This window comes from Podarcis filfolensis (assembly GCF_964270895.1).
Source record: "Podarcis filfolensis genome assembly, chromosome: 10".
NCBI classification, from domain to species: Eukaryota; Metazoa; Chordata; class Lepidosauria; order Squamata; family Lacertidae; genus Podarcis; species Podarcis filfolensis.
In genome coordinates, this window is record NC_139612.1 from 9,004,700 (window position 1) to 9,031,426 (window position 26,727).

The 26,727-nt window shown below is 42.1% G+C and overlaps 3 protein-coding genes across 15 annotated transcripts in view; 2 read left to right on the forward strand and 1 right to left on the reverse strand.

The window, feature by feature from the left end:
- The window catches only part of LOC310744241 (uncharacterized protein), a 55,830-nt gene extending 41,971 nt beyond the window's left edge, over positions 1-13,859 (forward strand). Inside the window, exons 4-5 of one of the 4 annotated variants that reach the window (XM_083575394.1) lie at positions 2,951-3,005; positions 12,621-13,859. In XM_083575394.1, coding sequence (XP_083431520.1) covers positions 2,951-3,005; positions 12,621-12,796 — 231 coding nt within the window. In that variant the 3' untranslated portion in view covers positions 12,797-13,859. Of the gene's footprint in view, positions 1-2,950; positions 3,006-3,776; positions 4,248-6,548; positions 6,684-9,451; positions 9,685-12,620 lie in introns of those variants that run through there. The other 3 variants (XM_083575395.1, XM_083575396.1, XM_083575397.1) reach the window with 3 other exon arrangements.
- Positions 13,860-13,937: 78 nt separating this feature from the next.
- On the reverse strand, positions 13,938-25,908 carry ALG10 (ALG10 alpha-1,2-glucosyltransferase; the record flags this gene model as incomplete). 3 transcript variants are annotated; one of them, XM_083575257.1, is made up of 3 exons in its annotated part: positions 13,938-20,703; positions 21,918-22,112; positions 25,744-25,908. In XM_083575257.1, 3 exons carry the CDS (start codon positions 25,906-25,908, stop codon positions 19,648-19,650), a joined length of 1,416 nt encoding a protein of 471 aa, XP_083431383.1. In that variant the 3' UTR covers positions 13,938-19,647. The 3 variants fall into 3 exon arrangements, with proteins under 3 accessions (XP_083431383.1, XP_083431385.1, XP_083431384.1); XM_083575259.1 differs by lacking the exon at positions 25,744-25,908 and adding an exon at positions 25,449-25,541; XM_083575258.1 differs by lacking the exon at positions 25,744-25,908 and adding an exon at positions 22,409-22,507.
- Positions 25,851-26,727, forward strand: part of TPRKB (TP53RK binding protein) — a 29,097-nt gene continuing 28,220 nt past the window's right edge. For 7 of the 8 annotated variants that reach the window (XR_014539425.1, XR_014539426.1, XR_014539427.1 and 4 more), the window contains exon 1: positions 25,851-25,986. The gene's annotated coding sequence lies outside the window, so the exon portion shown is untranslated. The remainder of the gene's footprint in view (positions 25,987-26,727) is intronic. The other variant, XM_083575385.1, reaches the window with a different exon arrangement.

The following is a 26,727-nucleotide window of genomic DNA, read 5'->3' on the forward strand; positions in this document are numbered from 1 at the left end:
AACCTGGGTGTTCAAGGCGATAACAGAAATGACTGGGTTACAGCTGACTGAAAGTCCAGAAGTGGCATTATTATCAACTTACGATGAGGTGGAAGGTTTGCAGGCTATGAAGGACCTGCTCACAAATTCATTGAAAGATGCACGAATTATGATAGCTAGGAATTGGAAGGGGCAAGCAGAATATAAAATGGAAGAATGGTATAAAGAGGTGTGGGATATAGCTATTAATGATAAATTAACATGTGCCATTAAGGTAAGACAGGGAGTATGCAGGAGAAATGGTTTTGAGGAGATATGGAGGGTGTTTGTAGAATTTGTACTGTTAAAACAGAAAGGGGTCAAACCATTGCAAAAGGTGTTGAAATTTTGGGAGGTTGGATAGTAACAATGGAATGGTCTCAGTGGTGGGGTGCACATTTTTATTTTTTATGATTATTAAAGGTAAAGGGACCCCTGACCATTAGGTCCAGTCGTGGCTGACTCTGGGGTTGTGGCTCTCATCTCGCTTTATTGGCCGAGGGAGCCGGCGTACAGCTTCTGGGTCATGTGGCCAGCATGACTGAGCCGTTTATGGTGAACCAGAGCAGTGCACGGAAACGCCGTTTACCTTCCCGCCGGAGCGGTACCTATTTATCTACTTGCACTTTGACGTGCTTTCGAACTGCTAGGTTGGCAGGAGCAGGGACCGAGAAATGGGAGCTCACCCCGTCGCGGGGATTCGAACCGCCGACCTTCTGATCGGCAAGCCCTAGACTCTGTGGTTTAACCCACAGCGCCACCCGCGTCCCCTTTTGTGATTATTACTTTGTTAAAATAAAATTAAAGAAGAAGAAAATAAGCAGGCACTGTTCATTCCATGCTGCTATTTCCCAAACACGCCTTGCTGCTGCTGACGGCCTTGTACCTCGGCCAAACCTATAGGCATTTTCTGGGCCTTAAGGATCATTCTGCAGCAATCGGGGGGAGAAATTCCTCATTCTGCGATTCTCACATTTAGAGGGCAAATGCACCCCCAAAAGCATCCAGAACGTATATTAGGGGAAACAGAAGTCAAGCGCAAGCTGGGCATCTATGCTAATGAGAGAGAGCAACAAAGACACAAGCGAGCAATTCACCACAGGCAATGCAAGGCATATCAAAAGGAAAGGAAATAAAAGAGCACAGCAGAGGACAGAGATGCTTTCGGAGGATGGTTGAAAAAGGAAAAGGCAATCAAAACAAGCAGCTAAGACGGCAACCGTACATGTTCCCACCGTCTGAAAGCACCTCATATCAGCAATGAGAATAAAGAGCTAATTTATTGGACCTGTATACAAAAAGCTGCCACAGTCTGATCAAACCATCCAGTGCTGATTATCAGGTAGGAGGGTTTCCGTGAAAGACCAGAGAGGTTATATGTGATGATTATAATTGTGTTCAGATCTGGTGGTTCCTTGTTTTCCACTTACATTTTGCAATCAAAAGGTAGCTGTTCCAGAAAAACGTACAAGCAAAGCCGATTAACTGTGAGCATTTCATATAGCAGGACTCACAAGCTGACCTTTTTTAATTGTCAACTCTCATAATGCAGATTTCCTTGCTGCCAAACGAGCAAGTAATAAAATGCTGCCAGATTACATCATTCCTTCTCTTTCTGATGTTTGGGCGGTGAGCGACATTTCTTAGGAAGCTGAAACGACGTCACACATGCACAAGAGAGAAGCATTTAGCAGGATCGAGGGACCCCTAGATTCTTAAAAGTACAAAAACGTAAGGGAGGGAAAGCATTTAATTCCCATTTAATCTACCCTGTGAGGTAGGTTAGACTGAGAGGCATTGACTTGACCAAGGTCAGCTTCATGGCTGAGTGGGGATTTGAAACCAGATCCAATGGGACGCAGGTGGCGCTGTGGGTTAAACCACAGAGCCTAGGACTTGCCGATCAGAAGGTCGGCGGTTCGAATCCCCACGATGGGGTGAGCTCCCATTTCTCAGTCCCTGCTCCTGCCAACCTAGCAGTTCGAAAGCACGTCAAAGTGCAAGTAGATAAATAGGTACCACTCTGGCAGGAAGGTAAACGGCGTTTCTGTGCGCTGCTCTGGCTCGCCAGAAGTACCTTAGTCATGTTGGCCACATGACCCGGAAGCTGTACGCCGGTTCCCTCCGCCAATAAAGCGAGATGAGCGCTGCAACCCCAGAGTCGGCCACGACTGGACCTAATGGTCAGGGGTCCCTTTACCTTTACCTCCCAGATCCAAGTTAAACACTCTTAACCACCACACCAATACTAGCTCTGCGGGAAGTGAAGCAGTGTGACTGCCTCAAAACTTTTGTGGACACAAATAACTTAGAACGGCCATAGGCAAACTCGGCCCTCCAGATTTTTGGGACTACAACTCCCATCATCCCTGACCACTGGTCCAGTTAGCTAGGGGTGATGCGAGTTTTAGTCCCAAAACATCTGGAGGGCCGAGTTTGCCTCTGCCTGATTTAGAAAGTGAGATCACATGTGACTGCCCCACTAGCATCAAGAGCCCAAATCATCATGGATGTGGAATAAAAAGGAAGCCCGTGTGTGTGTGTGGGTAGGTAGGTAGGTAGGTAGGTGTAGAATTCAGTGCTATTTTTGTAGAAAAAGAGGTGCCGAATCTCACCGTGAACATTCTCATAGAATGGCAATGATGTCCACCTGAAAGGTGCCGGAACTGAGTTCCAGAGAGTTCCGCCTGAAAAAAAGCCCAGGAGATGTATTTCAATATGAGTAGGAAAATGAGAGTACCCATAAACATTTTTTAGAAAAAAATGTACCTGGATGTACCTGTTCTTACACAAGCAGTTAATGGAGGGAATGTTTTCTGTACTGTCTGTGATGAACTCCCGGATCCTAGGAGTTGGCTGTATCATTTAATGTTAAAGCTACCGACTGGGTTCTATGGTTATGGCTAACATGCCTTTCTCGCTTTCATTTCAGGAGCTGATTAACGGGACTTTTCAATGTTTTCAGGGAGTTACTAAAGCTACAAAAGGTAGGATGCTTGTTTTACAGTTTCATGATATATTGAGATGACCTGCCGGTTCCCGTCTCATAAAGTGAGCATGCAACTATTTCTTGCCTCAGGAAAGGAAAGCAATGCACAAGAAGGCAGCAGCAGGCTTGAGAACATTTCCAATATATTTTTCATTTTGAGTGACAGTCTGCTGCGAACCATCACATTATAATCCTCGCCTACAGACTGGGATGAGTTACTGTCACTTTCTTTAGGTGTCACTGTTTGGAATGGCATTGCTTACACCTCGTCCACATCCAAAAGCAAATTGTTTTGGATAGTTTGATAAAGACCTTTCTAGGGATTGCGTTCGGTTCCCAAAGTGTCGGGGAATCAATTTAATCCTGTGAAAATCAGTATTTCACATTCTACCCATGCGAATAAAGCAGAATGCCTCTGACTAAATTTTGATGTAGCTCCTCTCAAGGGTCTATGATGTCGTGAAATGCCAGAATAACAGCATGTCACCCAATTGACCCTGAAGCGTCCAGCTGTCCTGGGGGACATTAAGGGAATTTATAGTTTATATCGGTGTTGTGGGCGAAACATGTCACATTAATTTAGATGGAGGGAGGTTGATCTCTGCAGATAACCTGGGGAAGAAGGCATCTGCTGAAATTTCCATTTTCTAGTCCCTCTACCTCCAACCTGTTTGCATATTATGCGAATTCTTTGCTGCTTATGCAAATAAAGTGGAGGTTTGAAGAATTCCCTTTATTTATTTAACACATTTCTAGCCCTGCCCTCCAGGGAGGACCCTCACAACAGAAGGATCTGTGGCTTTTACAAGGCCAGTCCTAGCAGCTGCAGATGATGGTGATGATTAACTCCAGCTGTTTTCGATCTGAGTCCCTGCTTACAACATCTGAAACGGGGTCCTAATTCTGCATCCTCATAGGTGGGAACTTTGGGGAGTAATCCACTGGAGCAGTCAAGTACAACATTACCTGTTTTGCTAGAGCGGACATGTAGGAGCTGTTGGTCCATCCAGTCGAACTTCCTGTTACACCTGGCTGGAGCATCCTTTCTTTGCATGTGACTAGTAGGTGGGCATGACCTTTCCAGACCTGGTAAAAGGCCCAGTCACATAGCCATCTTCCCTTTCTCCTTTTTCTGCTTCCTGCTTCACCTGGACTGCACTGCTGGCTATGGGTTATCTCCCATATGGGGTAAACCTATTTGTACAAATTTGTAACATCAAGTCTTAAGCCTGCCTTCAGGGATCACACTGTGATCTGATTGTGAGTAAACCTTCTTGTTGTTACTTTTGAACAATGCTTTTTTTCTAAAATAAATAAATGCTTAGGGGTACTCTCATTTCCCTACTCATATGGAAATACTGCCCCTCAATGAGGCCAAACTTAGATTCACAAAATGTTTAGGGGTACGTGTACGTGTACCCCAATCTGGGCAAGCCAGATTGGATTGCTTATTATCTTAAGAGATTCTAACGAGTCTGCAACCAGCTTCCTGCTGTGTGATAGGGGAACGCACTGTGCTACATGAATAAACTTGCTAGTGCGAGTTAGGAAGGATAATATTAATCAATATATCCTCTCCTGTTACCCACATTTCCACAAGAACATAGGGTGCAGTAGGGTGGTCCTTCACATCTACCTCCCAGGGTGATTATGCAGACCACCCTAAATTCCATGAAGGGAGGCAAGGATGTTGGTGGTGGTTAAATATATTCCAAAGCTGAGCCTTCTTTGGGTAGAGCTCAGTGGCAGATCATGTGCTGTGCATGCAAAACATCCCCAATTCAATCCCTGGTCTCTCCAGGTACAGGTGGAGAAGATCCCTGCCTGAAATCCTGGACAGCTGCTGCCAGTCAATTCCAGACCCTCCAAGTATCCCTACTTTCCAGGGACAGCCCCAGATTTACAGAAGCCGTCCTGGTTTCTGATTTGATCCTGGAATGTCCTGCTTTTCCTTAGGACATCTCTATTTTCATCGGAGAAATGTTGGAGGCTGTAGAGTTATGCAACCCTCGAGCCAAGGAGACAAGTAACTATACAATCTTTAGAAGACATCTGAAGGCAACCCAGTATAGGGATTTCTTTAAATGTTGAATGTTGTATTGTTGTTGTTTAGTCGTTTAGTCGTGTCTGACTCTTCGTGACCCCGTGGACCACAGCATGCCAGGCACTCCTGTCTTCCACTGCCTCCCGCAGTTTGGTCAAACTCATGCTGGTAGCTTCGAGAACACTGTCCAACCATCTCGTCCTCTGTCGTCCCCTTCTCCTTCTGCCCTCAATCTTTCCCAACATCAGGGTCTTTTCCAGGGAGTCTTCTCTTCTCATGAGGTGGTCAAAGTATTGGAGTCTCAGCTTCAGGATCTGACCTTCCAGTGAGCACTCAGGGCTGATTTCCTTCAGAATGGATAGGTTTGATCTTCTTGCAGTCCATGGGACTCTCAAGAGTCTCCTCCAGCACCATGTTGTATTATGTTTTTTAAAAGTTTGAAGCCACCCAGCATGGCTGGGGCAACCTACTCAGATGAGTGATGATGATCATTATCGTTATTATTAAATAAGATGCCTCTCTTTACATTGGAGAAATGTTGGAGGGTATGCAGTGCTGTATAGACAACACCAACACAGGTCCTTGATAAAAGGCATCTGTCAATGTGTCCTAGCACCAAAACAAATACTCCTGGAAGTAAGTAGGCTGTATATTTAAGACAGGGAATTTCTATTTAAAAGTGATAATAAAACAAAAGCCTGTGTTACTCATTCACATCCTGGTAGGCATGAATGTTGAGAGCAATTAAGAAAAGGGGGAAAAACACCTAGCTGCATCCTGTATCTTCCTACAGAGAATTTTTTAAAAAAAGAAATAGACCTCTACACGGATTTAAAAATAATTCTAAAATGGCTTCCCCCACAAGGCAATTGTGACAATTCAATGCAATACCCCCCTTTTCTTCCACCCTGCCCTCATCTCCCTCTCCACTTGTGCTGTATTTTGCAAGGGATAAGAATAGAACGATTAAGGCGCTCTTTGGTATAATCTTAACCTCCTACACATGGATTGTTTGCCTCTTTCCACCCCCACGTAAATGCTAGGTCTTGTTTCTAAAACTGTGAATCAATTGTTGGAGCTGGAGTCATTGACAACTTCCAGCCTCTGTTCTGTGCCATGGAGACTGGTATGCCCTTTATGTAGTTCCACAGAGACACGTGAGTTGGCCAACAGGCTGCCCTCCCAAGAGTTTTGGAATACAACTCCCATCAGACCCAGCTAATAGGACTATCCGTCAGAGGTGATGGGAGATGTAGTCTGCAGCACCTGCCAGGTACCACATTGGTTACCCCTAGTGTGGTCCTTAAGGTAGAAATGGGAGTCACGCCTACCACAGAGAATCATTTGGAAGGGGTCCCACAGGCAGTCTATTCCAAACCTTTTACTCTAGGGCAGTGGCGTAGCGTGGGTTGCCATTGACTCGGACTGTGCAGAGGAAGGAAAACGGATGGAGTACACATGCACATTAAACTGCCTAACGGCGTCTGTGTCACCCAGGAGATCACAGCTGCAGAAATAAGAAAAGAGGAGTCAATCTGCTGTCTGGAGAGGTCACTTCCTGGTTCGCACACAGAAGCTGTTTTCAACGGAGCCCAGCGACGGAAGCATGCAGCTGTATTGAGTCAGCATCAGGTGTTGAAATGTTGTGCTCCCTAACCAGTTTGTGCCCGGGGCAACTGCCCCTATGCCTCCCCCATGCTACTTCACTGCTCTAGGGCAGGATCGTTTCCTCCGATATCTGACGGTAGAAATTAGGGTGGAGAGAGAACCAGTCCACGCCAAAAGCCATTGTGCTATACCGACTGAAAATTACCATATGCTTCACCTGGAATAGCTACTTGGGAAGAACAGTGAGCAGGCACAATCTAATATGCTTATTCCTAATAAGTGCCGTTGCAAATGATGATCTTTAAATGGTTATAAACTAAGCTTCTAACGGAGACAGAGACATCTAATCCAAATTCAGGATTTTCATTACTAAACATTTCCATCCCCCACCCTGTTTAGTGGCAGCTCTAGTGAATCCTGTCTCGGTTAATAGAGATTGAACTAAATGCTCTTTTGTTCTCATCTATTTTCTGTGATTCCGAGAAGCTGTGACGAGGAAACAATAACCTGTGGGTGGCAGTTAACAGTAGAGTATCCCTGCACTCTGGCTGACAAGGCGCTTTGACTACAGTATAATTTAAAATAATTATTGGCAGCTAAAAGCTGTGAGAGGACAAGGGAGGAACTGCCGAAAACCACAGCCCTGCCCTGATTATTGCAAAGCTGCATTGCATTAGCATCCCTCTCCATTTCCTCATATCAGAGCAAAATAATGCTAAAGGGTCCATGGAAATCTTTACCATGGAATCTGCCAGCCAACTTGTTCAAATCGTTGCAAAGAGTAATGTTTGCCACTTAAACATAAAAACATCTCTGAAATATCCTGTGATAAAAACAAACACTGCTATTCTTTTTTAAAAAGGGAGAAAATCAGGGGTGGGGGATTTTGCCCTTTGAGATACATATTTATTTGATCCCGATTAATAATGATGCTGGGATAGGCAATCCATTTTTATTTTAAATAGTTGCCTGCTTGCTATTTCTGCGATGAACCTGATGTTCACTTTTCTGCTTGCCCCAAGAAATAATAGGTCAAGATTTTCATTGAATGTGGCATGCGCTGTGATAAGTCATAGTTTTTCCATGTGTATCTGTGCTACAGCTAGGCAGTACCCGAGGCATATTATTAGACAGTTAGAAAGAATTGGTTAGACTAGGGTTAAAGTCAAAGAGAAGCAGAGATTCTCAGGGGGTGCTTGTTCTAAGGTACTTGGTTGCTCTTTTTGTCCCAGCCAGGCAGAGAAACATGACAAGAGGCAGACAGCAAGGAGTAAATCTTTGCAAGAAGAAGAAAGCATACAGAGGCATGTCCAAAGTCCGTTTCGGGTGCCTAATCCGGTCCTCCAGTCAGTTTAATCCAGCCCCTGTGGCAGTTTATTAGTTTATTATTTCCTGGGGTAAATCCTAAAAAAAGCTCAACAACTTTGAGCCCTCTTTGAAAAAACCACTGGGTTCAAGAGAGCTTGTCTCTGTGAAAAGAGATAATATGATGCTTGTTCCAGCCTTGCCAATCACAATCCTGCTGTCACTGCAACAACTTTCTCTGTGCTTAATAGGCTGGAATTAGATGATATAATAGTAGCCAGGGAGTGCCTGGCACTGCCTGGGAATTTTTAGGAACCAAAAAAATTGTCATTGCTAAATAGATAGTGTAATTTGTGAATTTAGGCCTGTCATGCCAAAAACCGGGCAAGCCACACCCAAGTCACATTTTGGTCCACTGTAATGATTCAAAATGGCATTGGCATCCAAACCACACACCTTTTGACCTTAGAAGTGACCCAAGTTATAGGTACTTTCCCTTCAAAGATTTGCTGTTTCTTTTCATTGCTCAAACAAAAGTTGTGGGCTTTCCTTGCTACAGAATTTTAGATACCCTGATGAAGAATTTGGTCAACTGTCTTCTCATATGACTCCTAGGAGTTATTTGTTCCTCCCAAGTGAGGGTTGGTTCTTACATTATTCTCTTATGGCTACTTCAAATGCTACAGACCCTCCAAGTGTCCCTATTTTACAGGGACAGTCCCAGTGCAGCAATTTCAAAACAAGGGTTTATGTAAGTTTTAAATGGAACCCCAGTAATCTGGTTGCTCCATTTTTGACCAGCTGAAGTTTCTGAGTCGTCTTCAAGGATATAGAGCACTTAACTCCATACCCTCCAACATTCCTCTGATAAAAATACGATGTCCTCAAGAAAAGAGGGGCATTCCGGGATCAAATCAGAAACCGGGACAACTAAATCTGGGATTGGTCCTGGAAAATATATACACTTGGAAGGGCTGCACTGTGATAATCGAATCTGGAAATTACCAGCATGGCCAAGTCATGTCTGTGAGAAGGGGCCTGTGACTATGACCCCCTCTTCCGCTACCCAATTTGTCCAGCTTAGGGTCTTGACATCTAGCATTGACAGGAACCTGCGACATCTTGGTGATTTCTGAAAGCACCTGCTCCCCAAAGTTTAAAACTCTTCCCTCACATATGATTCCACTATTCATTAGGAAGGGTTTAAATATATTTTAACAGTGCCCACATAAAAGCTGTTGGGCGTGTATATACCACCCACATTTTTTTAAAAAAGGAAAAGCAATTCTTTGAAGGGAAAGCACATATAACTTCAGTCAGTTTTAAGATCAAAATGTGTGTTTCAGAGAGACAGCTTTAAAAAGCCATCAGAGAGAATCAGTCACAGGAAAGCCATCGCGGCGAATGCAGTCACAAATCCTTTAAACCTATTTGCGGAAAAGAAGAATGCTGACTACAAGAACCAACTTTTGATATCCCATTTTCAGACAGCTGCCGTCATCACAGATATGCACAGATACAACTGGAAAGGTTTCAAGTCTCGACAGGCAAGAGTTTGGCAGGGAATCTGAACACAAATGCATTCTGACTGCTGTGATGGGCTTCCATTTTTACATATGACATTTATACGCTACGCATTGAAGCACATACTTTCCTGCCCAGGGTCCAGGGGTCTTGTGAGACTTCTGCCGCTGCCAGGGGAAGCTGGAGGTGGCGGCGGCTGAGGAGGCAGCCTGAGGGAGGAGGAAGAGGAGGGGATGGGGAGGGATGCAGAAGGGCGGCGTTTTAGTGGCCGCTGCAGCGCTGCAACCCTCTCGGGTGGGGAAGGGCGGATGGAACTCCTCGCGCCAGGACGACGGCAGCCCCGACGTGCTGCTTAGCATCCCCTCCAACCAGTGCAGCATCTTAATGTAGTGATTTCCCCCTCTGCATCCCTTTCATAACTCTATTTTTAACAATCATTTGTCCATCCATAGTTCAAATTTTTACCACAAGCTTTCTGTCAATCCTACCAATGTATGTAACTCTTTACGATAGCTTTTCAAATAAATTATAAACTTTCCCCATTCTTTATGAAAGAGGTCCTCTTCCTGGTTTCTAATTCTGCCTGTAAGCTTTGCCATCTCGACGTCGTTCATCAGTTTTGTCCGCCACTCTTCTTTGGTCGGAGTCGTAGACCCTTAGGATCATCTAGTCCAACCCCCTGCAAAACACAGTCAGTCGCAGCCAAAGCAGCATGGCTCCATCAGTGCCGGATTTCTGTATAAGCTAAGCCAAAATCCCTTATTTTGGCTGCTGATCCCTTATTTTCAAGGCTGCTGGTTCCTTATTTTCAAATCTGTAAGTACAGGAGGCTCTCGCTCAACATTTGAAGTGACCTGAAGCCGAGGTGACTGCATAAGGAAGTGTACTTCACACTTTGAGAAGCGTAGACCTGAGGGATTGTGTAGGTAAAGAGGAGCATTTGTTACACTCGCAGAGAATGTAGGTTGAAAGCTAAACACGAGAAGGAAAAGAAAGTACTTTCTGGAAGAGTCAACGAAAACGATCAATGCAAAACTGAACTGAGAGGAGTTGTCTAAGGGAAAAGCAGGTCGGCAGGAACAGTCCTCCCTTGACCCTAATGGCAATTTCATTTGTTCCAGGGCTTGCCTGGAAACAAAACAAACCAGCAGTCTAAAATGCCATGTATTTGGGGTTAAGTGGTAATCCCTAATTGCTCCCATTTTTCTTTTCTTTTTTAAAAAATATTTATTAAAGTTTTAAAGGTTACAGAAAGAAAAAATAGAAAACACCATATTTAACAAAAACACAACACATCACAATAATGAAAAAGAAAAAAAGAGGGGGGAAAAGAAAAAAAGAAAAAAACACAATTAAAAACACAACAAACCTTCCCATAACTTATCTTTCATTCACTTGTTTCCTTGACCTCCTCACACCTCCCTTTTTTGTATTCTTGTTCGGTTAGCTATTTCAGCAAATCCTTTCCATCTCTTCCAATTTTTGTCCTTATCTTAATATAATGTGACTTTACTTTCCCTCTTTTCACCAATTAACAATCTATTTTTTCTTAATCCCTTATAACATTTCTGCTAAAACCACATAATTTCATTCCAACATCCTTCTAACATTCCTTAATTTTACAATGTTTCTGTAGATAAACTTTAAATTTCTTCCAATCTTCTTCCACCGACTCTTCTCCCTGGTCTCGGATTCTGCCAGTCATTTCTGCCAGTTCCATGTAGTCCATCACCTTCATCGCTCCCATTTTTCAACAGAACACAGAATGTCTAAAATCTTTCTCTGGGGCTTTTGAACCGACGCAGTCTGTTTTTTCTTTGTTGCTTCATAAAATAGGAGTGTGACCAAAATTCTCTTCTCCTTAGAGGCTAAATAGAATTCATCGCTGCTTGGAATACGTCTACAAACATTATTTATTTATTCATTCATTTTTGAAAACAGCTTTTCTCGGCAGATTTGTTTGGCTCTGCCAGCCAGCTGCATATGTGTTGTGTGTGTATGTGTGCAAGAAGTGAATTTACAGGGAATAAAGCAGAAGGTCTTCTTGGCTGTGGTACCCTCCCTTCAGATGTCAAGGAGATAAAGAACTACACAATTTTTAGAAGACATATGAAGGCAGCCCTGCATTGGGTGGTTTTTAATGTTTGACGTTTTATTATGTCTTTATATGTGCAGGGTATTTTTATTTTTATATTTTGATTTCTACGAGCCCACTATGAACACAGGGCAGAGGTAACTGGCTCAAGGAAACACAGCACAGCCATAGTAAGAGCATTCACAGTATAAGCCTTTAAATGGGGAACTTCTTATAGTCTTTGAATTAGCAGTTTAGGGGATCTAAGACAGAAAAAAAAAATCCAGCATCTTACTGATCCCAGTTGCTCCTGCTGTTTACGTCCCATAATTCTGCATGCAGTTTTGAGCTTGTTCACACAGGGCGGGACTCAACTAAGTTTTACTCAAGAGTCAACCCATTGAAACTAATGGACCTAACTTGGTAATGTTCATTAATTTCTCGTATATATAAATGTGTGTGTGTGTAATTTTTATTAAGTTTTTTTTTAAAAAAAACCATATAAAACATAGCGATTTCAAACATTAAAATACAGGGTTCTTTCGAACCCTTAGACCTCCTTCCTTCCCTCCATGGGTTCCATCTTTTAAGATTAAATTTACTGCATCTTTTACCCTTATCTAACTATTGTATAACCATAATTACCATTAAAACAATTCCACATTACAAGTGTCTTTATATCCCTGCCAAAGACTTTAACTGTTTACAGTGGTCTTTTAAGTAAATGACAAATTTACTCCAGTCTTTGGAAAATACTTGATCTTCCCGGTTTCGGATCCGCCCCGTCAGTTTTGCCATTTCCACATACTCCATCAGTTTCATCTGCCATTCTTCTTTTGTTGGTATTTCTCCTTCCTTCCATCTCTGGGCTAGTAGCCTTCTCCCTGCCGTTGTTGCATACATAAAAAGTATTTTTTCTTCTCTTGGAAACTCTTCACCTATAATACCTAGGAAAAAGGCTTCAATGTTCATTAGTTTCACTGAGTTGACTCTTGAGTAAATCTTATTCGAATTCACCCACAAATTGCCCTGTACCTTCTCTTTGTGTGCCTTTGCAGGGAGAAAGGAATATGATAACTGGTTGACTGTAGTTATAAATAGCATCAGTTCCTGCAAATCCTGTGGCTGGAAGAATTGCTGCCATGCCTTATATTTGCCAGTGGATTTAATTCCTTTTATCTGCTACTTCATATATTACATATCCTTGCACGGACAGAAAATATACTTTGTATGAAACAGCACCAGCTCCCAGCTTCCTGGAAGATTTTTGGACAAAGGGCTGACGTTTCAATGAATGAAAGTAGTTAAGATTTCCTTTCATTTCTCCCAATGAAAATGCTCCTGTCCAGTTTACAAGAAGATGCCACAAAATGCTGGGGAGGCAGTGACAGACAGACAATGTTCAGAGAAGGGTGCAGGTATTGGTAGGGATTAAATTTGCATTTAGAGGCAAACCTACCAAATTCAGACCTTCCAAAACAATATGCAAACTGAAGCACAGCCATACCTCAAAATTTACACTTCTCTGAATTTAGAAATGTCAGTCTACAGCCAAGGAACGTGCGCAAAATGCACACACTAGGATAAAGTATGCAAATTGCTGAAAAATGCATTATATGGGGGAAATCGCTTTTCAAAAATGACTCCGTTAGGAAAAATCTTCTTAGGAGAAATCAGCTGATGGGTTTAAAGAATTTCCATGAGGACTTTAAAAACAATTCACAAACTGATGTGGAAATGGGAACAGAACTTATGGTTGGAAAAATGAGAAACCAAGAGAAACCAAAACTGATTGATTCACCCAACCCTGGATTCAGGAGATATCCTCCATGCGGCACTAGAAATATGCCCAGAGATAATTGTGAGATTAAAAAAGAAATATATGCAACAAAATAGGAATGGGGAATGCTAGATGAGAAAGTGAAGGCTTGATGATAAGTGGAACATCTACTTACAGTGTTTCCTAGCACTGGCCAAACTTTAAGCCAAATAACCAGATTGCTTACCCAAACCTTCACTCGGTCATAGGCCAGCGACATAAAAAATGGTCTGTCGAAAGTAATAACATATCACAGTTAAAAGCTGTAAGGGGATACAAGGACAATGCAGTGTTAAGCATTTCATAGATTCCACCAATTAAATATGACAGCTAATCAAAGACAAAATCAGGAAAGCTGCAGATTTAGAGAGAGCAAAAGGCACCTAATCAGTGAAAACACTGAAGGTGGCAGATGTAGAAATATGAACTGTAAAACTGTTAATATTCCGCGATCAATCCATTCGATTCAGACATATGGTGCATACAATGCCGAAGAATGATACTACATTAATTCAGTAATCAAATAGCATGTAAATGAAAGATGCTCACGACCAGCCACCTTAGTGAAATTCTTTATTATAACATCGCACCCACAATAATGCGGGTGTTCCAAACTTATTAAGGGAAAGCACATGTATAATGTAACAAAAGGACACAAGGTTACATTTTTAAAAACCAACAATTTTCCTAAAAATGAAGAGGCAGTTGCTTTATTTTAAATACTCACAAACAACAGCAGTCTTGATTTGGCATCTTTAACATGAAAGTGATTCCTTCATGTTTCATATATCGTGTATTTAGATCATTCTCATAATTGAGACCAGCTACCTAGTCCCAGAGCCACTTTTTTTCTATAAAGGGACATCTCCAGTGGCTTGCCTTGCAATTTATATGGCATCCTAAACTATCCAAAAAAGCAGCATCTTAAACCAGTGATTGTGTACGCAGTGCAGTCACAGCAATAAATATACAACCTACAAGGGCGTCCCCTTTCACAAATACACCCCTTTGCACACACAGAGCTGCCCTCTCCATTGAAGTAAATGCAGCAGCCAAGACACACAGGACTCTCTATACTGCAGGTTAATGTACAACAAGCCATTAAGAACACAACTATTTCTTTCTCGGCACACAATAGATAAGTTGGATCAGGTTCCCTTACTTTTTCCTATCGCATGGTAGCTCCACATAACGTTATAGCCATTCTATAACGTTCTGTAGAACTCGCTCCAAACATTTCCACAGAAAAGAAACCTTATGGTCAGTTTGATCAGCCACTTTGTCCTTTAGTGGTTAGGGATCAGGCATACCCATAGGTAAAATGGGTTCATACTTAGTGCAAACTTAGTTGACCTGGTCATATCACTACTCATGGTCTGCAGGCACAATTCACAGCATCTCTCCAAAGCCACTATTTTACTTTTTTTTGTTTCCTCCTGTGCCCAGCAGAGAGAGACATATTCGCCTTCCCTTCCAAGACAGAAAAGCAAGAGGCAAGTACACAAAGTCCTGGCCCATAATCCCAGGACTGTTTTCTTATCTTTTCATTTTTTGACACAGGAAGCTTTCAGGACATTGGTCCATCTAGCTCGGTATTGTCTAGAACGGGTTGCAGAAATTTATCGTCTGCTTTACCAAGCCTAAATGCCAGTAGGTGGGAGTTAGTAAAGGTAAAGGGACCCCTGACCATTAGGTCCAGTCGTGGCCGACTCTGGGGTTGCGGCGCTCATCTCGCTTTATTGGCCGAGGGAGCCAGCGTACAGCTTCCGGGTCATGTGGCCAGCATGACTAAGCCGCTTCTGGAGAACCAGAGCAGTGCGCGGAAACACTGTTTATCTTCCCGCTGAAGCGGTACCTATTTATCTACTTGCACTTTTGACGTGCTTTCGAACTGCTAGGTGGGCAGGAGCAGGAACGGAGCAACGGGAGCTCACCCCGTCGCGGGGATTCGAACTGCCGACCTTCTGATCGGCAAGTCCTAGGCTCTGTGGTTTAACCCACAGCGCCACCCGCGTCCCTCCCAAGGTGGGAGTTAGTTAACTGCAAAACAAAGTTGACTATCTATAGATAAGACTGACCTGCACCTAGCCTTTCCATTCTGCGATTGTCCCAAGGATAACTTTTCCACTTCACATACTGGGAACCTATTGCTATGTGATATGTTGGCAAAAGGAAACTATCTAGAGAAAGAAAAGGTGGTTGTGGTTGTCGAGAATTAAGGAAATGTGACAGATGTACATATTCTGGGTAGCAGACCTCCTTGGTTCTGCACGCCTCAGCAGAATGTAGGTGACATTTAACACACAAAGTCAAACTAGCAGATGGCTCCAAGCCCTCTGAGGATAGATCTTTTTTAAGCCCAACTTACTCCACCGTTAAAAAATAATTAATATTTTAGAGAGAGGCCTTCTGCTCTAGTTGAACAATACGGTGCTCTTCCTTTCCGTAACAGAACTAGATGAATCCTGTCATAGCGAAAGAATGATTATCCTAAGTATAAAGTACAGGAATTTTCTAGAAATTCAACAGGATTTCTACTGCTTTAAACACTGCAGTCTACAAATACTATTAAAAAAAAATATTCACAATGCATTAAGAAAAGCTGATTTTTGAAACACACCGTTAGACTAAGATAAACACAAATTACTGGGGGGGGGGGAATCACAGAACGTGATGGTCTTCAAATGTTTTAACCTCAATAACTCTAGAAGTGACATAAAATTTCTAAAAAGAAGATTAATAAAACCCTGCTAGACAGATGAATAGGAAAGACAGCTCAACAGTGCCACCTTGTGAATTTAGTTAACCAGTATTTCTTCCTTGCTGTTTAAAGAATTTAGGGTTATGTTGGTTTTTTTATGGAATGCGTATCTTAAATCTAATCTATTTAAAACCGCTGACAATAAACATCTGGAAGAGGGGGCATCTCTAATTAGCAAGTACTTCGTTTGTTAAAGGGTTAGGGAAAAGGTATAAAAATTCAGTTATTCCTCTGAAAATAGCCACAAGTCCAGCCCTGAGAAACACTGCTCACTCTTCTCATGCTAAACACTGAATAAAATGATAAATTCTGAATAAATATGTCTCCCTGTTTTGCAAAACAGGGCAAAACAATTAAATTGATCCTGGGGGATTTCTCAACTAGGAGTTATGCAGATAGTCCTAGCTCTGGTTAGATTATGGTTCTGGTAACACCAAGGCTGCAGGTTTGATCCCCGTGTGGGACAAAGTCTATGATTACTTTTGGGTTGAATTTCCCGCACGTTGTGCTGCAGGGTAATTGCATCACACAAAAATGGCAGGCCTTGATACCAAAAGAATACCTCTTACATGGTCATTCATGTCCACATTTCGCAGTGCAATACTGCCACAGTGCAGCAGGGGAAGAATTTGCCACAAAGAAGGGACTTTGCAACAGCTGGTGTGACACAACCTTCAGTTAAGAAACTCTGCCCAGGTTGCATGTTTTGAGAGATGAGAGATTTATGCCAATGTGCAGCTTGGTTTAGGACAAAAAACTGTATCCTGAAATAGATTTCTTAAGACATTATTGTATGCTATAAGTCTTTCCAATTGCATTTTCTGATATAAAACTTATGTAAAGCTACAGAGAAGTTCTTCACAAAATGAAATCACAGTTAGCATAAGGTACTTCAGCCATGCCTTATTATCCACAGCTTCTGTCTGTCTTCAACATGACAGGTAGACAATAAACAGGTGCAGTTCTTTCTAGAATGCAGATAATACATAGGGACTCATTCACCTCCTGGATTTCTGCTTTCAAAGCAGCTAGTTAACAAAGGGAACTGTTTTAGCTTATTAACCTAACCTAATTTATAGCCTGCTTTTAAAGTCCAAAGAAAGTGTCCCAAAGGGACTACTCTAAAATGGCAACAGCTCTCAAACATTATCTTCTGGAACCTCTTCCCAACACTGCTCCAAAAGTATCCTTAACTAGAGGTGTAAGAAAGTGAACCTGAGACTTGCATGTAAAATATGCACTTTTCCACTGAGCTATGAGTCTTTCCCAGAGGTGAAAACTCCTCCAAAATGAAGGAAACTGAAGTCAATATGCGAAAGTTACTCTACACGCAACTATTGAAAGAGATTTCCCTAGCACTCGAAGCTGCAAGTTCGGTGTTGTATTTCTGCAGCACGGAGAGATGCTCTGTGCCAGCAGTGCCTATTCCTAGTGGTGGCTGGAATGGGAATAAAGAAGTAGGAATCAAAACTTTGTATTAACCACAAGTGGCAGTTATACTGGCACGCTGAAGAACAGTAAATTTAAAAGGTTCGTGATAATAAGGAAGATTCTCATTTTGAAATCTTTTGTAAGTTGTGCGCATCATTTCAGAAGCCCTGCGGATTTCATTTAAAATTAATAGAAGCCATGAACAATACCAGTTATCTTTGTACTATTGCCTTTTGAGTTTCTGAACTGCGTTTCCAAAAGACTCCAATCAAACCCACAAGATCCATCTCAAAAAGCAGATTAGTGCTATTAACCATTATGCTAGCTGAAAGCAATAACAAACAGCTCATTATTGCTTTGTTTATTTCTCCAAGAACCTTGATTAGGAAACTTCAGCTGCATCTTATTTTTATTAAACCAGTAAGCTAAGTAATTTATTCTTTTTGGCCTGTGTTTCAATTTAAAATGTTCACATCCTGCATAGCGTAAGATGTTCCTGTTAAACCAATAAGGAAAATTCATGTTGTATTCTGAAGCCCTGTACTCTGGACATCAGCCACTAAAGTTAATCAGATTTTTTTGAAATATTTTTAGTATTATTTATTATTTAGATATCTAATGGCATTTGCCTGGAAATGGTTTGAAGTTCAAACTCTTTCATTGCTAAATTTCATCCTGTTATTTCACATAAGAACTACTCGGAGCCCATTTGACTAGAAGATAACAAGAACGCCATCAGAATGGACTGGCAAATGTATATACCCTGCTCTATCTTAGGGGAGAGATGGGGAACCTGTGATTTTATTTTTAAAAGAAACTATACATTTCCAGCTGCCATAATTACAAAATAACAGCAAAAGCAAGCACAGAAACAATAAGGAAGATAATTCTGCAACGTTTTGGGAGCTGGCATACACTGAAAGCGAACAAATGGAGGCAGCCCTTGGAAATTCTTGCCTGTTCATCCTCAATGGATACAAAATTCTCAAAACATTGCAGAATCAATGCAAAGGGTGCAAAAGTTGGGCAAGGCATTGAGACAAGGAAGGTTGAACCACTCAAGTCTTAAGGGTGTTTATGCTAAAAAAAAACCACAACTCTACTGGGTTCAATGGAACTTTCTGATAAGTTATTAGACTTAAAACCTTGTAGCAAAATCCTATGCATGCTCAGAAGGAAGACCCAGTGTTCAGTGGGACTTACTTAGGAAAGTGTGCATAGGAACACAACCTTAAATACTCAGCTATACTTTAAACTTCATTGCTTTCATCAGAACTTCTTAAAGATACAGAATGTGTTGAATGTGCTAACCTGCTGTAGCCTGGCATCCAGCATGTTAAGTGACATGCAGATTAGGTTAATTGCATGATGTGTAAATCAACTGTGGTCCTCGAGCCCACAGTAGATTTCAGTGTTCTTTATTCTTGCCATTTTATTCCCGAGGCCCCATTTTCAGGTTCATTTGGGTTGCAGTAAAGGTAATCGTCATCCACTAACTTTCACGCGTAAATTTCTCCATGGTGAACAGTTCCTGCAAATGAGCTTCAACATATTGATATGTGAGACTCGACCCATTTTGGAGAAGACATGCTTTCCAAGTAGTAAAATCTGAATTCTTGATAGCACTAGTGCAGGAACAAGGCATCCTCACCAAGCAAAAACTATGTTTAGGAGCCGCATTGCAGTAAGTGAACCATATCGAAAACCTATTGGACATAAGCTACGCCACTGTTTTCCATCTTTTTGTTGCATACGGCTAGGAACACACATAGATATATTGAAAACATCCCAGATTTATAGCCCCTGCAACATAGCAAGCATGATGTAAACAAATTTATTCACATTAGTTTTTTGTGGTTTAATTTCCCTGATCTTATATTTATTAATTCCCAGGATTTTAACTGTATAAAAATGGCTTTTCAATATCTGCAAAAACAGTGCATCAGATTTCACATTCACTGCCAGTTACAAACATCCAGAATGTTTCTTTTTTCCTTGGCAGAGTTTCAAAGCCTGCAGTCTCTTATTTGCTGCAGGAAAAGTCCTAGAATTGAGTCATCCCACACGCCCAAAATTACCACATAAACCTTTGGATTTCCTCGCTGTTCGGCCACTGAAAAGGTTTGTTCAAAAAGATATGGAAAGTCACCACGTTCACCAAAAGATAAAAAGCCAACTCCAGGAAAAGTTTAGAAAGCGATGGCACAGGAATATTCAGCCGGTATATGATGTATGGCAAAATGAAGTAACGGAACTCTAATAGCTTCTGGGGAACTGTGACAACAAATAAACATAAAAAATATACCAAATTCCAGAAAACAGATTTTGATTTCAGTGCATCCGTGAAACTCCAGCCGGCAAATATATAGACTGGAACTAATATGTACTTCACCAGTTCGTGTCTTTGAAAGATCTTTCTCCATATGTAAAATGTGTAATGCCTGTTGTCTGCAAGCAAGTATTTGTGAGCAAACGTAAACTTCCAGACAAGGAATAGAGAGACGGTGGCGAGGATGCTGTATCGCAAAAAATGCTTCTGGACGGAACGGAGAAAATTGACCATTTTGCCAGGGGTTACTAGGTGAGGAAAGGAAAAAACAAGAGTAAAAGAAAGGAAGTAGAAAAGCTGGGGAAAATGCAGACAGGCTTCATGGCTGCTCCTGTCGCCAACAACAATGCCCTCATTGAGGACCACAAAAGTGAAGAAAACCAGCACCATCATGATGTATGGCCATGTCAAGAGAAAGAGAGTGGTTAGGTTTTTAAGTGACATGAGGTAGGCCTGGAGAAACCTGAAGAGTCTGAGGAGTTCTGAAAAGGATCCCTTTGCAGGCGAGTTCTTCTGCTCTTTGCTTTTTGACAGCTCTGCCTTCCAGGCCTCGCTTAGTTTTTGTGCAACGACACTTCCTCCGCAGAACACAGTCCATACAATGTTGGTCTGACGAAACATGAAGCCGCAGAATCCAAGCAGGGCTGACGTTTTATGATTGCCGTAAAGGCACATTAAATAAGCAAAGAGAGTGAAAAAGGTTGAGCCTGTGTCAGTATAATAAAGGAATGTAAAAAAATAAAGAGTTGGAAATGCTGCGAGCGTCAAGGTTGAGAGAATTCTCTGGAATCCAGAGGCAGCCTAGAAAGGGCGACGAAAAAGAATAATTAGGAGTGTCGCTTCCGTTACGAATTAATAACAAAATGGACAACCGTTGAACTTCGTTTGCGCAAGCACCACTGAACTGGACAGGCATCTCAAATCATTTTGTCGCAAACCCTTTTGTTTTAAGGTAACTTCCAGGATTTCAACTGCTAAAAACAGAACTGCGAGCTGATTAAATAAGTTAAATCATCTTTAATCAAGTGCATTTCACTTGATTAATGTTCTGATTAAAATCATGCATTGATAAAAACAATACTTCTGAAGCAGAAGCATGCTTTTTTGTTTTTAAGTGATGCACCACTTCTTCTTCTTCTTCTTCTTCTTCTTCTTCTTCTTCTTCTTCTTCTTCTTCTTCGAATTTATATACTGCCCTATACTGGGAGGTCTCACATATGGCACAGTAGGCATCCTCTTAAAAAAATGGATTTCCCCTTCTCTCACAGTCACAAAGAATCCCTGTTCTAAGAGGGTGTTTGTAATTTGCAGTTTATATAAGCATTTGTATTTTAAAAATAACGGCCTAAATCTAACAGAGAATTGGGTGTGCTTAATCTCACTGACTTCAATGAGTTTAAAATTTAGAACCATATTTTTTCTTTTAAAAAATACGCTGCCTGATTAATGGAAGGGGATAACTTTTTCGATTATTATTTTTTAACTGGTAATCCTAACCAATTAATCTACCAAGTGCTGCAACCCTAGTAAAACCACATTTCTGACCAAATGACCCATCAAGAGTAAGACTGGATTCCCATAAACACTTACCTGGGAATACATGGCTCTTACTTCTGAGTAGACTTGTATAGGATTGCACCCAAAATGGATATTCCTAAGATCCCGAACATAACATAGTGTAAACCCTCCCAAAATCCTTTAAAAGTCCTTATGACTGCATTACAAGCCTATGAAAGACCAATGTGACTTGTAGTCACAGGTGTAATATTAAGCACATGCATAAGTCTTTGCTTGCCACGTGCGCAAAAAACTTCTAAAAGTACTTGCATTTAGAAAAACAGGAAGGCAACATAATCTAAGATGCTGGGAAGATCCAAATGTTATTGCAGAAACAGAATAAAATGCAGCTACATCATAATGGAAGAGTTCAGAGTTTTGCCAAGCTTCTGACACATTAATGGTGCTACTGTGTATAGGAATGACACTCTTTTAAGTGTGATACATTTGCACTGTACCTTCTTATGGTGCATCCTGCAAAAAAGCAAATATAGTAAATAGAAGTTCCCAATGCTGAAGAGAAGATTGATGAATCTGAGCATTCCTGTAGAGCAGACTATGCTTCCAGACCACCCAAAGAGCCACGCTGCAGGTTTCACAATTCCAACTGACACCAAATATAAACCAGGAAGTGTAGTAATCATGGGGTCCCACTGCAAAAAGAGAGAACAGAAAGACAATAAAATTAAACAGCTCAGAAATGTGTTTTTATAATTAGAAAAACAGAATGCAAAATTAATGAATTCAATTAAACTCCTGCTTCCTCTTTCTGTTATTCTCATGTTTTTTTTTTTTTTATTATTATTATTATTATTATTATTATTATTATTATTATTATTATTATTAGAAACAGAGATTTGTACATCTCCCTGTGCAGAAATTAGTGTTCCAGGTATATGGGAAATTTAATCATCTTGGGAGAGAGATGAAAATTCCTAATTCACATTACATTGGCAGTTTCGAAAATGAAATGCACGTCATTTGTGTCACTTTTTTTTCCCTTTTTGCTAAGGACGCAGTCTGCCAAAGTCATGTTTTAGAATTTTTGTTTAAACAGAAGACGAAGTTCCATCTTAACTGAATTCCATTTAGCTGATTCTTATACAGTGGTACCTCAGGTTAAGTACTTAATTCGTTCCGGAGGTCCGTTCTTAACCTGAAACTGTTCTTAACCTGAAGCACCATTTTAGCTAATGGGGCCTCCCGCTGCCGCCACGCCGCCAGAGCACGATTTCTGTTCTCATCCTGAAGCAAAGTTCTTAACCCGAGGTACTATTTCTGGGTTAGCGGACTCTGTAACCTGAAGCGTATGTAACCTGAAGCGTATGTAACCCAAGGTACCACTGTATGCTATACAATTTGATATGTCAATATTCGACTATATGAGTCGGCTAACCCTTAATGCCAAACAGCGCTGGGTACAAGCTGGGAAATTACAAATTAAGGCTTGTTTCCAAATCATGATCTAGTGTTATGGATGAACTGGCCCTTGCATCCTCTTAGCTGTCTCATATAGTCAACTGGGTTTCATCTCTGAAATGTCTCTGATAGCTCATTCTGAACCGCTAGCCAAGAATCTGGTGGTTTTTTCCCTGACGTATTATAAAAATTTGTCCCTTTCTGACTATCCCAACTGCTAATTCCATGTAAAGCCGATCTTTGCATCATTGCATGCTTACTGCCAAACAGTTGCAACAGGCTAGAAAAGTTATATGTGCTAATCCCTGCATAAAAGCTATTTGGGCAGCAATGGGGAACTGCCAGCCAGCTGGCCTAACTAGGCTGGCACAGGTCCAAATTTGACACTTGAGCCCAGTTCACACAAGCTGCCACTTTGCCCCACAGCCAGCATCATATATATGATGTCACGTGTGATGGAGGTATGGGTGCAGCTAGCAACTGGCTGCATAAGGTGAGGTCCTCATTGTTCCTTTGCAAACAGGGTTCCCCCTCAGTGCTGATCAACTGATCACCATTGATCATAAGAGGTAGGAATGGGCCAATATATATGTAGACTGTCCCTGGATAAAGTGAATTTTCTTCTTTAAGTTCCCAAAGTTCTTAACCTAGCTCAAGGTTTCATCAGAACTAGCCAGATGCTTAATGGATAATCAATCGCAGTCAGCCAATCTTTTGAAAAATATGACTTTAGAGCTGTCTTGCCCCAAAATGGCAACTAGACATTCTGTTTTTGGTGAGAATAACTTGTGCAGTCTAACGATTATTCTATTTATTACCCATTGCTACTTATATCAGGAAAGTGGCAATTTGCGTGGGAATGGTCACTGGGTGTGAAGAAAGATCTGACTGATGTTGCATATTCCATTTAATGAAAGTACATACCATTTTTAAGTGCATATACCTTTTTATAAGTAAGCTGCCACTGAAATTATGCTATTATTTCTGAAGGAAGGCTTGTAGGTGGAGCCTATGTATAAATTAAGTGGGTCTTTGAAATAACTGTTGGCAGGAATTTTGCCTCATACAACAATCCTGTTTCACTTACTTTGGAGTAAGCCCAATCGAACTCAATGGGATTTACTTCTGAATACCCATGTATAGAATTGTGTTGTTAATGCGCTCTGCTTCGATGTTCATGTATGATGGCGCACAGATTGCTGCTGCAGACTTACTGGGGACAGTTGAGGGGGAGAGTAAAGTGGACAGGGAAGGATTTAGAAAGATTAGGACTGTAATCCCTTGGGCTGCACAAATAAAGGGGGGGAATGGAGTTTCTAAGGAACTGCAATTGCAGCACCGATGCAGCTCCAGAATCTGTTTCCCATGCCAGGGCTCAGACGGGAAACTTGTAAATTGATTTTTACAAAGGGAGGAGTCTCTGAACATGAGCAGATTGCATTGTACAGTTCCTCACCAATTAGGGTTGGAATTGGGGGTGGACTTTCCGTATCAAAGGGTACAGTTTGGGGGCACTTTGAGCCCCAGCGCTTACCTTAAAAATCAGAATTATGGGACACAACTGGGCACCATCAAGACCTTGCGGTGCCGTTGGGAAAGTGAAACACATGAAGAGCTTTGCAGACTGAAAGCAGCCCTTTTATGCACATGATTTAGTTCTCATAGCTGTATATCAGAAGTTGTCCTTCGCCACCTGTCTTGTATAGTACAGGATTGCCCCATATTTCAAGGTAAATTTTTACATCCTGTATCGGTAACAGTTTTGTCCTGCATTTCAGGTCCTCCCCTCTCTTTGCCAAGTTAGAGATCCTCTCCCAAGGCACATGTTTGAAAAGCTGTGCATTTAAGCACGGACAGATCTACAAATTCATGTGTATGTGTGTGCATGCGACAAATTCCAGATGGGCCACCCTAAAAGGCTGCAATAGATGGCAATGGATTGCTTTGAAGTCACTTGGGGGAGGAAAATCACCATCATCATCATCACCACCAGTGCTTTTTTCTGGGGGGATGCATACCCCTAAACGTTTTGTGAATCTAAGTTTGGCCTCATTGAGGGGCAATATTTCAACATGAGTAGGAAAATGAGAGTATCCCTAAACATTTTTAAAGGAGGAAAAGCACTGATAATCACCCAACTGCCCCACCCCGCCCTGTATTTTGCCAGAACAAAAGTGGCAACCCTAGTTCTAAACCCTGATGGCCAAATTCAGATTTGCAGGGCTTGAGTAGTAATAATAATAATGATAATAATAATAATTTATACCCTGTCCATCTGGCTGGGTTTCCCCAGCCACTCTGGGCGGCTTCCAACAAAACACTAAAATACAATAACCTATTAAACATTAAAAGCAACCCTGTATCAGGAAATTTTTAATATCTAATGCTTGACAATTTTTTAATGTGCTGTAAGCAGCCCAGAGTGGCTGGGGAAACCTAGCCAGATGGGCGGGGTATAAATAATGAAATTATTATTATTATTATTATGTAGCATAGGCTTCCCTGCACCCCTTGGCAGATGCCCTGCAAATCATAAATGGAAAGGTACGTGCGTGAGGTTTAAAACCTACAAGATCCGACAAACTACCCCTCAGCTTTGACTCAAGGCGTGCGTCTTAAAAGCAGGTGAAGGGAGGGAGGACTCGTCGGACTCCATCTCCCATCAACCCCCGCCCTCAAGAGCCACGCCGAGGGATGATGGGAGTTGTAGTCCAGCTGCGGCCCGGCGCGTCCCCCCTGGACCTAGCCGCCCCCGAACAAACCCTTCTAGTCGCCTGGGATAAAAGAGGGCGAGGAAGGCGGCCGTGGCAAAGAGAGGCGGCTTGGTTATCCCCTCAGCCCAAGCGGCTCGCGCGGCCTACCTACCTGCTGGAAGCGCCCCTCGCAGTAGGCGTGCGCCTGAGGGACGTGGAAGGCCTCGTCCATGTAGGGCGAGCGTTGCTGTCGGTTGAGCGCCGAGAAGAGCAGGCACGAGGCGAGGAAGGCGCAGCTGAGCGCCGCCGAGAAGTAGTAGGCCTCGGAGCGCTCCATTGCTGGCGCCGGGGGCCGGGAGGGGAACCGGGCAAGAAACGCGAGGCCCGCCCGCCGCCTCAGGATAAGGCGAGCCCGGTAAGCCTGAGGCGCTGCTGCCTCGCGCGGCCGCCCAACCCCCGGCTCGGCGTTGTCCTCTCAGGCGGGGGAAGCCGCTGCTTCAAGCCGAGCCTTGCGGGGAAGGGGCTGCCGGGGACCCTCTCCGCCCCTCCTCCGAGAGCCAGGCCGGGCGCTTGGCGAATATCTCCCTTTTTTGTCAAGCTCGCCTTGAAAGGCTGTGTGTGTGTGTGTGTGTGTGTGTGTGTGTGTGTGTGTTATTGCCACACTTTGTGCAACGGCTTCCGTGTCGCGTGTGAGCTTTTAAATTTTTTTTTTTTAAAAAAATACTTCTCAAGTTTACGCATTTCACCCATTTTTATACCTTTCACTCATTTTACAAACATTTTTCTTTTTAAAAAATTATACTTTCAAGATTATACATTTCACCAGCTTTATACCTTTCACTCATTTTACAGTCCTTTTGACATTTCAAAACTTGGACTTTCTTCCCCCTCTTTCTGCGGCTCCATAACTTTATTTTCAATATCTTCTGCGTATTATAAATTAACTCAGTGTGCTCATTTATTCATATTCTTTAAATATATACTCTTTTGAAACGGCAGGTTATTACAATAATCCTGGCAAATGTTTTTATCTGTTACCCAGTCAGATGGATGGGGTATAAATAATAAAAATTATTGTTGTTGTTGTTGTTGTTTAGTCATTCAGTCGTGTCCGATTCTTCGTGATCCCATGGACCAGAGCACGCCAGGCACTCCT